The 14685-nt window shown below is 36.7% G+C and overlaps 2 protein-coding genes across 2 annotated transcripts in view; both read left to right on the top strand.

Annotated features, from left to right (window-relative positions):
• Nucleotides 1-189: 189 nt before the first annotated feature.
• Nucleotides 190-1318, top strand: LOC114250918 (uncharacterized). Its single transcript, XM_028185015.2, has 2 exons — nucleotides 190-375; nucleotides 694-1318. The coding sequence occupies exons 1-2, from the start codon at nucleotides 327-329 to the stop codon at nucleotides 1074-1076; spliced, it is 432 nt and encodes a 143-aa protein (XP_028040816.2). The 5' UTR covers nucleotides 190-326; the 3' UTR covers nucleotides 1077-1318.
• Nucleotides 1319-13006: 11688 nt separating this feature from the next.
• dyl (transmembrane protein dusky-like) overlaps nucleotides 13007-14685 on the top strand; it is a 36424-nt gene continuing 34745 nt past the window's right edge. Inside the window, exon 1 of the mRNA XM_089727718.1 lies at nucleotides 13007-13144. The gene's annotated coding sequence lies outside the window, so the exon portion shown is untranslated. The remainder of the gene's footprint in view (nucleotides 13145-14685) is intronic.

Below are 14685 nucleotides of genomic sequence, written 5' to 3' on the forward strand. Positions count from 1 at the left end.
TACCCGTGCGGACTCACAAGAGGTCCTACCATCAGTAGTATACACATATCTTCTAGAAAATTTAAATAAGAGACCATCATAAGATGATTTGTAAATAAATAACAAGCAACCACTACTGAGAACTTGTTATCACGATGAGGTCAGACCTGACAGAGGTCGCTTGGTTCGCGCTCCCCGTATCTACAGATCCGCAGCGCAGTATGCGTATTCGATCGACTTGGATCGCTTAACCCTGACTAACGCACACGAAAAGTATCGGAGATCTCGAAAAAAAGGCTGTGACTGCTTTAGTCTTTAGACAACACCTGTGCGAGTGCCTTGTCAATATGAAGATAATTGGAATTGTTCTGTTATTAGTCTTTTACGGCAGTGAATGTGAGTATGTTTCATGGAATAACTGATTTAGTAATTTATTTGTGATAAATTAACTCTATATAACCTTAGCGCTTTCTAATGGTCCACGCTTTGTTTCAGTTGATTAGATTAGGTTTATGTTATGAAAAGTATTTTAATTTCCTCGTCGAATTACAAATTATTAATCAAGAAATATAATTATGCTTAACATACAGCTTCTTTGAAGTACATCCTTAAAATCACATTAATGTCCGAAAATATGCATATGTATTTTTATATTTGCTAGGCGTATGACGTCATGCTAAGCCGTATGTTGAGTCACGAATAAAACAATTGCAGGTCGCAAGATTTACAAGCCGATTGACAAAAATGCCAACATCGATTTCATTAATATGGAAGCTGGGGGAGCGAAGCCAGTAGGGAAGCCAACTGATAAACCACTCGCAAAGCCGCCTGTTGTCCAGCCTGCTCCTACACCCGCGCCTCCAGCTCAGATCAAACCTGTCGTGACAACTCTAACGCCTGTACCTCCGAAGCCGGTTCATCCAACTCTACCACCCAACCAGATTAAGCCTGTCCCTGTGTACCCTACTCCAGCGACGCGGCCCGTCACCACCCCAGGACCTGGAAGCGTGCAGCAGCTCGTCACTTTCTACAATAGCCAGGGCAAAGGAAGTGTGATCAGACCGTACAGTTATAGCGATGCCGTAAAGCAAGGTTAAACATTTAACGAAAATATCAAGGATTTAATATGTCTATTGCGGAAATATTGTTATTCTATTAAAACTTGAGATTTTTTAAGCACGTTTTCCGATTGGCCGTAGAAAAAAACAAAAACATTTTAATTTGTCTTATAATTAAATATTTAACTGACTATCAGAAGTGTAGAAAGTGGAAGGTGCTTAAAGATTTAATTTATGTAAAATAAATTAATGCTGGACTTTAAATTAAATAATTACTCTGATTTCAGTTTGTTTTAATCTAAGTTATAAGTAATTAACTCGTATTCAATTTTAAAAAAAATACTTCACATCAGTACCAGATAATTGTGCTGATTCTTTTAGTTTTAAATGTTCATGTTCTATCAACAACATGTTCTTTCTACTAGGGATTGATTTTAATGGACAGATCTGCGTCCTGTTTCTTATCTTTTCTCTGAAGTGGAAACTGATTCCTTTCGCATTTTGCAATAAAACCATTCAGTTTGACTGGTTTTATTGGTAGTGAGATCACGACATCATTGTGTGCTAAATGGTTACCGGTGACCTAAAAACATGACAGTGTCAATGACGCCACGCACTTTGATATAAGAAGTTGAAGTTCCGCCTGTATTGAAAACAATTGTCTGCCTTTGGGCATCTGCCCGCTCGGACTTACGTTCTGCTCTACCTAGAGTAGGCAAAGGCAAATTTTGCATATAATTAATAAAATATTTTCAAACCCTGCATCAAATTTCGTAATTTAATTAAAAATGGATACACTGTGAAACATCACAAAATGCTCACCCCGCGAGTCCGCTCCACTTAGTGAAAGTGTGAGCAAGCAACGCTGCAACGGACGGATGTGGTCGGGGACTGAAACCTTACACCAATGGAAATTTCGAACGTAGTGTAGCGTTGATGCAGTAACATGACTGTTCAATGCCGTCGGGAGCGCGGTAGTCAACCACCGAGTTTTGTACGTGCTACATCGCTGGCCATGATATAAATATTGTTTTTTTTTTATTAGATGGGTGAACCAGTTTCCGGCTCTTTTTGTGTTATGTGTATATCTATCTGAACACAAAGACACAGCCCACTGAATTTCTCGCCGGATCTTCTCAGTGGGTCGCGTTTCCGATCCGGTGGTAGATTCTGCGAAGCACGACTCTTGCTAGGGTTTATGTTAGCAACGTCGTCAGGTTTGAACCCCGTGAGCTCATTTACTAGTTAAGGTTACGCTGAAATAGCCTCTCAAAGCTATCAGCATAGGTAGGGAAAAAAAAATTATGTGGTTGCCGGAGCTCATAAACAACCGTGAGACATTATATATATAGGTCGACGTCTCAGTTTTAATATATAAAGGCAATCTCACACTTTCATATCGAATTGAAATATGTGAGAAAAATATATAAGAGAGATATATGTGAGAGAAATATATGAGAGTGGATATAAAATCTGCATTAAAACAATGCATCATAGGACCATAAGGATAATTTACTTTTTTCAACAAAAAATATGAACGCAATCATATTTATTTTGTCTTGAATGCGAGACACGCATACTATGGGTAAGCAGCAGCGTTCTGATCTAGGATTTACTCAAAACGATAAAAAATGTCCTGAAGCAATAATTGAATATCATTACTAAAGTAGAAAAGTCAAATTGAAAAAAATTATGTCACATAAAATTGGGTCAACAAATGTTTGCGGAATAATCTAAAGTTTCCGCAGATCAAAAAACACCACTGAAAGCACTTTTACGAGCAACTGTTATTATTACAATGTTTAAAACTGTAATCTAGTTCCGCTCTTGTATTGCATAACACAGGACAGTAGGCTTGCGAGTAAATGTGCCACTTTCACTTTCCGGGTGATTCATAAGTCTGCAGATACAAGAACAGGACGCCTTGCATTTCTTACATGAACGTCGATGACGTCGGTGGCATATTGTGTAACAGATTGTCCGCCTGCAGAATATTATATTAACAAAAACAATGACTCATACTGAGCCAAATAAACTGAAGCCTAGCTTTTATTTGTAACGACATATAAATCGGAAGGAAACGTTCTTTATCAGAATAAAATATAACAAATATTTCGCAACAATTACGGTCTATTATTTTTGTTGTGGATCAACCACGTTCTGATTATTTCAATATAAAGCATCAGAGTTGTTTGGTTAAGTTATTATTCTGAATCCGCTTTATGAAATAAGCCTTGATCATTTTCTGATTACTTCAATATAAAGCATCAGAATTGTTTGGTTAAGTTATTATTCTGAATCCGCTTTATGAAATAAGCCTTGATCATTTTCTAAATCGAATTATAATCTCTATATATAAAAATGAATTGCTGTTCGTTAGTCTCGCTAAAACTCGAGAACGGCTGGACCGATTTGGCTAATTTTGGTCTTGAATTATTCGTGGAAGTCCAGAGAAGGTTTAAAAGGTAGATAAATATGAAAATGCTCGGAATTAAATAAAAATAACAATTTTGTTTTTCCTTTGATGTGTCCCCCGTCGGACGGATTCCTTTTGTTTGTTTTAAGTTTATTTTATACAAAAGTTTAGGTCTTTTATTTATCGATTGAGGCACTAAGAAGTCTGCCGGGTTAGCTATTATTAAAATATAATTTACATTTCACAATATCTAAAGCGATATTTTCAATGTTTTCAGACAGAAAATTGAACAAAATTAAGATGGTTACGCAGAGGCCAACTACATACTTATTCACTCACACAAAACAAGTTACATAGAACGCATGACTCGAACATACTAAACATTAAAATAAAGCGAGATAAACAGATTTCTAAAAAGCGAAATTTCATTCTGTCTTTTAGTACCTCTTCGCATTTAATTACGTACTGTTTTTCAAGCAACATAAAATAGAAAATTGAATCTCATTGTACTTGCTTTCTTACTTTATTTTGTAGTAAGTTTTTGATTTCGCCACTACGAGCTTAGAATGAGTAATTTAATAAAGAAATTTGATCCCGTAAATTACAGTGCAAATCAAGCAATGATTAAATAAATACAATACAATTGTACACTTCGAAGTATTCACAAACGATGCTTTTAGTCCTTTATTCCGGCTTTTTGTAACACAATTATGAGATACATTGATAGCATCACACGAAGATGACTTGAATTATAATTGTCTTAGAATAATATGGATATGTATAACAAAATATTGCTGAAAGAATTTGTTAAGTGGGTGTTTTCTTAATTGTAATGAGTGTTAAAATAATACCAATTATTTTCATAAAATAAAAAAAAAAATGTAATAGATCAAAAAATTTTAGTACGAAAATTATACGATTGATTAAAAATATATAAATAAAAAAACAATTGTAGAGTTCAGTGTATGAAAATCACCGAAAGCGATCTTTTGTCTTTTGATTTAATTATATTTAAAAAGGAAATCCCAGCCGCTGTGTTGTAAACTTTCATTGCACCACAATACTTACCCAGCGTGAGAGTTATGAAATCTTTAAGATCCGCCTCAGTTCCGTTGAGGTACGCTTGTTGACTCAGAAGTAAAATTATGACAGACGACATGCCCATTCTAATGACTGAATTGACGCACGCGCATTACAAAACTGACTGTTGTCCATAAGGGTCAAAGTCGTTCGATACTACACTATAAAGCGACCGGAACAGCAGATGGTTGACAATAAACTGCGGCATCTCTGGTGGTGACCGGGTGGATACGTCACGGGGTGGATGCAGTCAGCCACCTTGAAACATGAGGTCGAGCTATCATATCGTATAACGACTGTTTCAAGCCGGAACGAATGATTGCTTTGTAGCAGAAATAGGCAGCATGATGGTACTTAGCAGTGGGGCATTACAATTGTGGTGCTCTAGGTGCAATCACGCTAATTGATTCCGAGAGATGAATTTTAGGTAGTTCTTAGTGGTCGAGCGTTAGACACGTATTTATTTAGATAAATCTGTATTTATTCTAACGAATTGGCCTCTTTACATTTCTGTCGTTAAATTTTTACTACTGTAGTGTAGATAATATGCAATGTTGCACATTGCAATATGACGTGTATGTATACAATGTGCGATGTCGGGCGACGCTCCTGCGAGGGCAGTCGTTCGCCTACCGCCAGCTAAGCAAGGTGTGCCATAAATGCCTAATATATCATCACTATTTTATTGAAGAACCCAATGTTACTAAATTACCTTCACCAGCTTTTTTACCAATTTAATTAAATAATGGACAAGATTTAAGATTTTAAAATTTTCTTAATGTTAACTTCGACGAATAATTTAATTACACATCATAATCGATTGTATTTACCAAAACAGTTATGCTGGTAATTGAACAACGAATACCACGCCAAATGTATAGATAAACAACTATCTACTGAACAATGTGGTATAAAAACACTTTTTTTTTTAAATACACATGCGATGTAATGACGTATTGTAATGTGTATTCACAAAATTCCACTTTCACCTTTATTCAAATTTCGTTTTGCAAACTGATAAACAGTTACAATGGTATATTGACACATTTGTGGTAATGATAATGCGATGTAAGTAAGCCTCTTATGTAAATTGCAACAACGAAAACACGAGTAAAAGAACTGTGACTGATATAACATAGATTGGATTCGATTTGAGAAAGTTGCAACATGCTATTGTCGTGCTAAAACATATTTATGATTGTTCATTGGGCCATTTTTTATATTTAACATGAGTACCTAATGGTGAATCATGAAGAAAAAGTATTTTTTATTGTATATTGAAACAGCTTATGTAGAATGAAAAAAAAAATAGGTTACAAAAAAAACATTCATGTAAAATATGTGTACCAGACCCATGTATGGTCATAAGAAGCCCAAAAACAACGGAATCATCAAAGTTCGGATATCTATGATTTCTAATAATCAGCTAGTAACGGATAAGCTTATTCCAGTGTGATAGCTGAAAACCACTGATTTGAAAACTACCCGCACCGGACATATTACGTATTTTGACGATACTGTGATTATAATCTTCCCTTCGATACTTCAAACAATAAAAAGCTTCGAGTTGTTGTTGTTGTTGTAGTTCTAGAGTATCCCGCTGGTACACAGGGCTGTCACCTCACAAGTTGTCTCCACCTCACCCTGTCTTGCGCTTGCTTTTTAACAAGTGAATTGTTCGATTTTAAACTGTATTGTAATGAATTGTAAAACTTCATGTGAATAAACGGTGCGCGAGGGTATGATTGCGGAAATACACATATATTGGTTTGTAAATAATATTTGATATACCAATTGGTATTTTCTTCGGTATTCGCGAATCGTAAAATTCCTTTTAATCTTCCGTTTTTTATTGTCATTATTTTATTTTCGTACAGTTATCGTTCTCACGGAAAACTAAAGTGCTATAAGTCGACTTTTGAATATTGCGCTAACTACCGTCAATTAATTATTAAAAAAAACAGAAATTTTCTCACTGAACTGAAATACTTGTATTACTCATATAGGTACCCTCGCAATTATAGAACACATTTGAGAATTGGTACTCATGTTTCTAGAAAGATTTCGCTTAATAACACGTTAAACCTTACCTTACGTCTTAACTCGTCTACCCACTAAGTCCCAAAAAAAGATAAAACAGTACTTCCTCTGTAGGACAGATCTGGTGACGTAGCTTCTGAAAAATTCGCTCAACCGTACAAGTCTTGATTACTATAATTGAAACGGCTCAATTTCAAATAGTTACAGAGTCACCTGCAGTAATCACATGGGCGTGGGTGGCACGAGTTCATTCACCCGTCCGTGTCTCTAGATGAAAACAGAAAGTGTTACTTACTAAATCCGTGCACCTCGGTTAGACAATGGGCAATTTATTCGATTTCACTGTTTCCGTCGGTTTCGGATTTTCGTGATATGCGCGTCTGAGGAGAGACGAGACATTAAAGCGACGTTTGCATCGCTAGTAGGGAGGGCGATCAAATTGATTTCGTCAATTATATAAGTTGATTTCTACATTTTTAATAACAATTAACACTTTTTATTGCACGAATACCTTGAAACATGAGGTACAAGATATTAATATAACGACGCGACGGTCCAAAACCTTTAAACCAAAATGCATAACTGTTTCATGGGAGAAATGGTGGTACCTTACCTGTGTGAGCTTACTATACGTCTTAGCAGCAGTAATTACGCAAATTATATTTTTTGCATGTTTGATTTTTTTTACACGATGTTACAACTTGATCGGGTATGTCAGGGGTCACCAATTAGTTTCGCTCAGGGTCTGTTTTAAGAAATGAAATGACCATCGCGGTCTGCACATAATTTTCTAGAAAAAAATATTTATTAAACTGGACTGGAAATTGGATTTATTAAACAAATGTTTTACATATGCAGTAGTCGTGGCCTAAAGCGTAAGACATATGTAGCGATCGTCGGTGTTCGAATCCGGCAGGCGGGTACCAATATTTCCAATTTAATACGTACTTACCAAATGTTCACGATTGACTTCCAAGGAGAAGGAGTAACGCATTACTGCCGTGAATCAGTAATGCATTTCGGCTTGAAGGACAGGGCCGCTTGTACTGTTAAAACTCATGTTTCAAGGTAGGTGGCGGCATTTACGTTGTAGAAGTCTATAGGCTCCGGTAATCACTTAACAGCATATGGGCCATGAGCTCGTCCAACCATCTATGCAATAAAAAAAAACATATAAATGAGAATGACTGTCTGTCGCAAGTTTGGAGTAAAATTTGTGCTAGCTATTGACATTAAAATCTAAAGATGTTCATCAGTAAGTCGATATCGAAAGCTAATTTTTGTAGTTCTGGGTATTTATTACCACAAACAAATTTTATTCAGAGCTCTTCATTACATACTTCCATACTCTGTAATGCAAGTTGCTGTGTTCTCGTGGTCCACACAAAATGGATCGGCGGTCTGCATGCGGACCACTGTCCACCATTTGGCGACCCATGGTGTATATCATTCGTGAGCATGAGTTAAGTACTTATTAGTTTTATTATTATTAAATTATTAATATTAAATTATTAATAAACGGCCGTCTGGTGTAGTGGTAAGTGACATGGTCACTACATAAGGGGGTCGCGGGTTCGAATCCCGCCAAGGGAAGATATTTGTATGATAAATATAAATGTCTTTTCCAGGGTTATGGATGTATATTAAATATATGTATGTGTATAATAAAAATCTTACATTTGTTTCCGTTATCTGGTACAGGTAACAGGTACACAGGTTACAGGTAACACAAGTTCTTTACGAACTTATCACGGGACTAGTTAACGTGGCGTGATTGTTAGTAAATATTTATTTATTATTTATTTATTTATTTATTGATTAGAATAATTGGTACTGGTTTGCGTGATTTTTGAACACCGACCATGCCGCAGCTCGATACGATCGTATTTTACGTTGTTTATGTCAATGGGATCCAGTAACCACTTGACAACAGTAAACAATAAAAAGTCTCTATCCGAACACGAAGAGGACTGAACGGAAGACTATTTAAGCTATTGAAAATCCTTCTTCATTTTACCCGCCTATTTACTGAGCTTCGATTAGAGCTGGAAGTCAGCATGTACGAATCTTGAATTTAGTTTTTTTTTTTATAATTGAAAACCATATCTATGTTCTGTGTAATTTGTTTCTTGATTTATTATATAAGTTATGTATACTATTTTCAGACATATTAATATGTGAAATGCAAACGATATTATCAATACTACATAGTCAAAGTAAGAATGATTGAGAAATAATACATTAATAATGATAAAATCCAGATAGAGTTTCACGTTTTTTACTGGTGGTAGGACCTCTTGTGAGTCCGCACGGGTAGCTACCTCCACCCCGTCTATTTCTGCCGTGAAACAGTAATGCGTTTCGGGTTGAAGGGTGGGGCAGCCGTTCTAACTATGCTGAGACCTTAGAACTTATATCTCAAGGTGTGTAGCGCATTTACGTTGTAGATGTCTATGGGTTCCAGTAACAACTTAACACCAGGTGGGCTGTGAGCTCGTCCACACATCTAGGCAATAAAATAAAATAAAAAATAATATGTAACAAATGATGATGATGATTTTGATAACAAAAATTTGGTGTAATTTTTTCTATACATATAAAATTTAGACATCATGATTTAGATAATATTTTTTGAGATTACATTGAAATAATCGATAAAGGGCATGCACGATATTAGACGATCTACGCTTGCTTTCACAAACTTGTTAGTTGACAGAACGCCTAAGAGCGCGCGTTGATGTCTTTTCGACGTAATGTAGGCTCATTTCGAAGTCGTTGTATCGCCAGCCTCTACGCTCACGTCTAAAGCTTGGTAAATAATAACCAGAAACTGCATGAGACGTCGAAAGTTGTTTTTACCAATTTTCAAGACACTCTGATTATTTATTTATCCTTATTAAATACAACTGATTTTACAGAATTATTAAATAACTAGCCGTAGTCGCCCGCTCCGCTGCGCATTTAAAATTAACATTATTATTTATCGTCATTATTATTAGGGAGTCCAACACTCATATAAATATTATCCTATCCATTAAGTACTTGTATTTTCTACATGGGTACCAAGTTTCAAGTCAATCGGATGCATGGTTCAGTAGTTATAACGGAACATCCGTAAAAACCACTGTAGATTTATATATTAGTGTAGATTACAAATTACCGAAGAACCATGTGTTATATAAATAATAAATAAATAATAAATAATAAATAAATATTTACTAACAATCACGCCACGTTAACTGGTCCCGTGATAAGTTCGTAAAGAACTTGTGTTACAGGTACCAGATAACGGATATAAATGTAAGATTTTTATTATACACATACATATACTTAATAGACATCCATAACCCTGGAAAAGACATTCATATTTATCATACAAATATCTTCCCTTGGCGGGATTCGAACCCGCGACCCCCCTGTGTAGTGACCATGTCACTTACCACTACACCAGACGGCCGTTAAATATACTATTATAGAAGATAATTATGTTCATCCCGCATACTTTTTAGAAGTGTATTATGAGATACTTTATAGGTACTGCCACCATGCCTATTTCTACAGCGGAGAAGCTTCCAGTTTAAAGGGTAGGACAGCAATTATATTCTACAATTGAGATATAGACCTCATGCGTCAAAGCGATTCAAGTAGAGATTTCTATGGACTGCGGCAACCACTTAACACTGGGTGAGCTGTGAAATGGTTTACCCATGTAATAAATGTACGAAATAAATAAATAAAACTAGAAAAGTCTGGGGCGTATATACCTAGTTTTACCATAAATACTGAGACAAAGGAAAAAAAAAATTCTATTGCAAATAACATTTATTACTTTTACAGTGTGTTAGTTTAATACATAAATATAAAACAATTTAAAGTATAAAAAGCTTATTTGAAGCGGTCTCCATTGGCTGCAATACAGTCCTTTAAACGTTAAGGCCAGCTATCAATAGAAGCACGCACTCTTTCCATGGGAAAAATGTTCACTGCCAATCATACGGATTGTTTTAGGGACTCCAAATTATCATGGCGTTTAAAGCAAGCCGTACTCTCTAAAACTGACCATAAATCATAATCCAGCGGATTAAGATCAGGACTAGACGACGGCCAGTCTTCAGCTCTGATGAAGTCCGAAACGTTCGTTTCCAACCAAGACTGCGTAAACCGAGCTTTATGACCTGGCGCCGAGTCTTGCTGGAAGGACCATTCTTGATTATTGAACATGGTGTTATTAAGGTGCTTTACTACCTTCTCAAGAATGGTATCTTGATACACTTGTGCCGATGTTTTGATACCTTTTTCACAAAAGTATGGCTCAGTCATTCCTTCATAGCTAATACCCCACCAAACCATCACTGAAGTCGGATAGTGCCCACGTTGCACTCTGTCGACTAATTGGGAAGCTTCTTTAGAGTTTTGAGCATAAATACGGTCATTTTGTTTGTTAAAATGTTGCTCAATTGTAAAAATTTTCTCATCCGTAAACAAAAATTTTCTATGACCTCCCTTTGCGTACCGCTTCAGTAGTTGTTTCGATTTTACCACCCTATTCTCTTTTAAATTATCAGTTAAGAAATGACCAGTACGTCTCTTATAGGCTGCAACTCCTAAGTCATCTTTTAAAATACGCGACATGGTTCTAGGTGCTATCTTCATCTCCTGAGATAAAATCTTTTGCTTTCGGACAGGATTTCTTCGAATTCTTTCCCTTACTGCTTTGACCACCTTTTTTGTACGAATACTACGTGAACGGCCAGATTTTTTTCTGTCACAAACAGAGGAGGTCTCATTGCACCGATTAATAGCCCGGTACACAAACATTTTACTAATACCAAGCGTATGGAGAGTTTTAAAAATTGCATTTGGCCCCATACCTACTTTGTGTAATGCAATCACAGCGATTCGGTTTTCTATATCACTGTACAATGTATTGGCGCCAAAATGAGAAAACTCAATGAGAAATCATATAAAAATGACAGATTCCAAATTCAAATGTAATATTTTGTTTATTTTTAATTGTATCAGTATTAAGGCCAGGCTAAGTACATATGCGTGTACGTATATTATGATTAATATTGGTAGTTAAGTTCCACTGATCAATCATTTCGTTTGCCTGAAAGAAATTTAAAACGTGATGTTTACTAAAAAGTAAAAGAAAGTCACGAAGGCGCTTATATTCTTGTATTCAACTGTGTCATTTCATCATAATATATTAAAAACAAAAACACAAAACATATTTCACCAAATAATTTTGAAGAAAACCAGCGCGACAGTGACTCAACGTTGTGTCACACGAAAACATCGTTTGCCAAATGAAATATCAAGACAATAGAACCATAAAAAGGTTTTAAAATCGTTTTTGCAAAAACAATAACACACAGGTGATATATTATTTTTTATTGCCCTTGTAGGCAGACGAGCATACGGCCCACCTGATGGTGAATGGTTACCGTCGCCCATGGACTTCAGCAATGCAGCTACCTACTGTTAAGTACTCTCCAAAAGCCTCGTTTGCAGAAAGACATGTCATAGCGCTCGGGAAACACCGTGTAGGGGAGCTCATTCCAATGCCGGATGGTACGTGCAAAAAAAATCACTGGAAACGCACTGGGGATGAACGCAGTAGCTCCAGGTAGTATGAGTGAACTCTACTCCGGTGGCGGGCGGTGCGATGGAAAAACGAGATGATGGAATCATCTCAAACAATTCCTTAGAGCACTCCCCATGGAACATATGATGATGATACAAAATACAAAGAGATGCGAAGTCCCTCCGCAGACCCAGAGGTTCCAAACGATCCGTGAGAATGGGATTATCGACAATTCGAATGGCCTTTATCTCTATAGAGTGAAATGAAAGTAGTTGGTGTTTGGGAGCCCCGGCCCAGAGGTGGGCAGCACTCCACGCGAGTCCGGATTTCTGCTTTATAAATCAAAAATCTTTGTCCAGTCGTAAAGTACCTCCTCGCCTTATTGAGGACTACCAGTATTTTGGATGCCAACTGGGCTTTGCCTTCCAAATGACTCTGAAATTAGACATCGCTCGAAATATATCCTAATACTCTTGGATGATATTTGTTATTTTTGTTCGAAGTTTCGAATTTAAATTTAGTTTCTATTATTTAACTAAATGTTATAATGAAATGCTCACGCAAATATCCCAAAAATACACAGGAGTCAATATTAATTTGAAAAAAGAAAAAGATTCAAATTCAAATGGAACGCTGCTTGTGACATCATAACAGGATTTCAAAATCGGAACGCGATATAGTGCGACAGTATGACGTCAACGGTGTCATCAAAGGATTTCAAAATCGGAATGGACAAATCTACACGTTCCGGGATAGGAGGTGTATGAGCGATGTCGGCGCGGAACTTTCCCGCGTATATAACGTGGAAGTGGGCGGCCGGCGCGAGCAGTGAGTCCCTCGACGCCGACCAACGACGCACCGGCGTCCGCACGCGACCCCGACACGACGAAAGTGAAACGTGTGACAAGGATCTGTGCTTTGTGAACTCTTGAACAGTGATCGATAGCTGAATCTGCTTCTTCCGCCGACACCTCACCTCTGAAGGTACATTGGATCTGTGATATTAGTGGATGGGATGCGGGAAAATTTCAGTGATGAAAATCTGTTGATCGAAATTAGCTGTTTTCTGTGAACGTGCTCTGAACGTTTCCGTTTATTCATAATTAGTTTTAGAGATTAACTCTTGATTGACTTATCTTGTGATTTTTTTTCTATTTTCATACAACTTAAACGGAATTAAGTGACGTTTTCTAATATTTATTTTAAAATTTGAAATTTTCATTAAATACGTTTTAAATAATAACAGTAAGCATAAGAAGCCTAAAATGTATAACATTACTAGGACTTAATGAGCGTATTTCAATCCGGATAGGTACCACCATCCGGTCCATTTCTGCCCTGAAGCATTCGTACGTTCGTGTTTCAAGGGCGGGATAGCCCTTGTACAATACAAACTATGTCTTGGACCTCGTGTCTCAGATTGGAAGGTGGCATAATTATCATGGGCATCTGTATTCTGTAACAAGTTTACAAATTCAGTCTTTAAAGCAATTAGAAAAATATGTAGTTAACTATGACATCTGACGGTTGGTTTTTACGGTAGGCAGCAGGTTAGCAATGCCTTTTGCATTGCTGACGTCCATGGGCGACGGTAACCGCTCACCATCAGACGGGCTGTACGCTCGTCTGCCTACGAGGGCAATAAAAAAACTGGATACGATTCTTAATTGCAATCAGTTTCATTGTGTCTACTTTCTATGCGTATGTTGCCGGCGCAAGAGAAAATTTTAACTTACAACCAAAGCTAAAGACTTGTTTTTAAGTTTGTATTTATTTATAATTTCCGTATCAATCGTTCAAGTTCAATTGTAGAAAGTTGCATAATGTTACTTTCACTTGACGCCCGAAATTATCTCTGTATAGCGAGTGAGGCGCACGATTTACATGTGTCCAACCGTTTCTGCTACACAGCTGACAATTTTTTTTTTAATCATTTCGCAGTAATTGGACCTTGATCTTTATATCAATAGCTATAAGAGTTACGGAAGGTTGGGGAAGGCATTCGGTGTAGCCGGTGCGTGGAAAGTGGGTCACACGTCACACCGTTCGCGCTTAACTCGTATATGTGGGGTTTCTCGTATCAAATTGAATATTTATGGAAAATGAAGCAAATAGGTTTCACAGTGTGCTTCTTTATTCAACTAACGAACGTAATTAAACTGTTGTTTCTGAATGAGTATTGCTGTTCGTTGAATTATTTTAACATTAACATTGAATGTTTTGGATGATAATTTTTTATTGTTTTCGTGATGTAAATAAGCTCATAGCACATCTGCCGCTAAGTGATTTTCAGAGACCAAGGGATTACAGCGTAGATTCGTCCATCCCTTGGAAACCGGACCTTTACTGCATAATTGGTGTGCGTTGAAATAAGCAGGATAACTAATAACTACCTATACGGACACTTCCTACCTCCTCCGTCCTACTTCCTCGGAATACTTCCTACCATTTGTCATTATTACATTCAAATTATAATTTTATTCCCTCTAGATCAACATAAATAAATTACTTATTTATGCTCTCAC

This window comes from Bombyx mandarina, chromosome 05, assembly GCF_030267445.1.
Source record: "Bombyx mandarina strain Sakado chromosome 05, ASM3026744v2".
In the NCBI taxonomy this organism is placed as follows: Eukaryota; Metazoa; Arthropoda; class Insecta; order Lepidoptera; family Bombycidae; genus Bombyx; species Bombyx mandarina.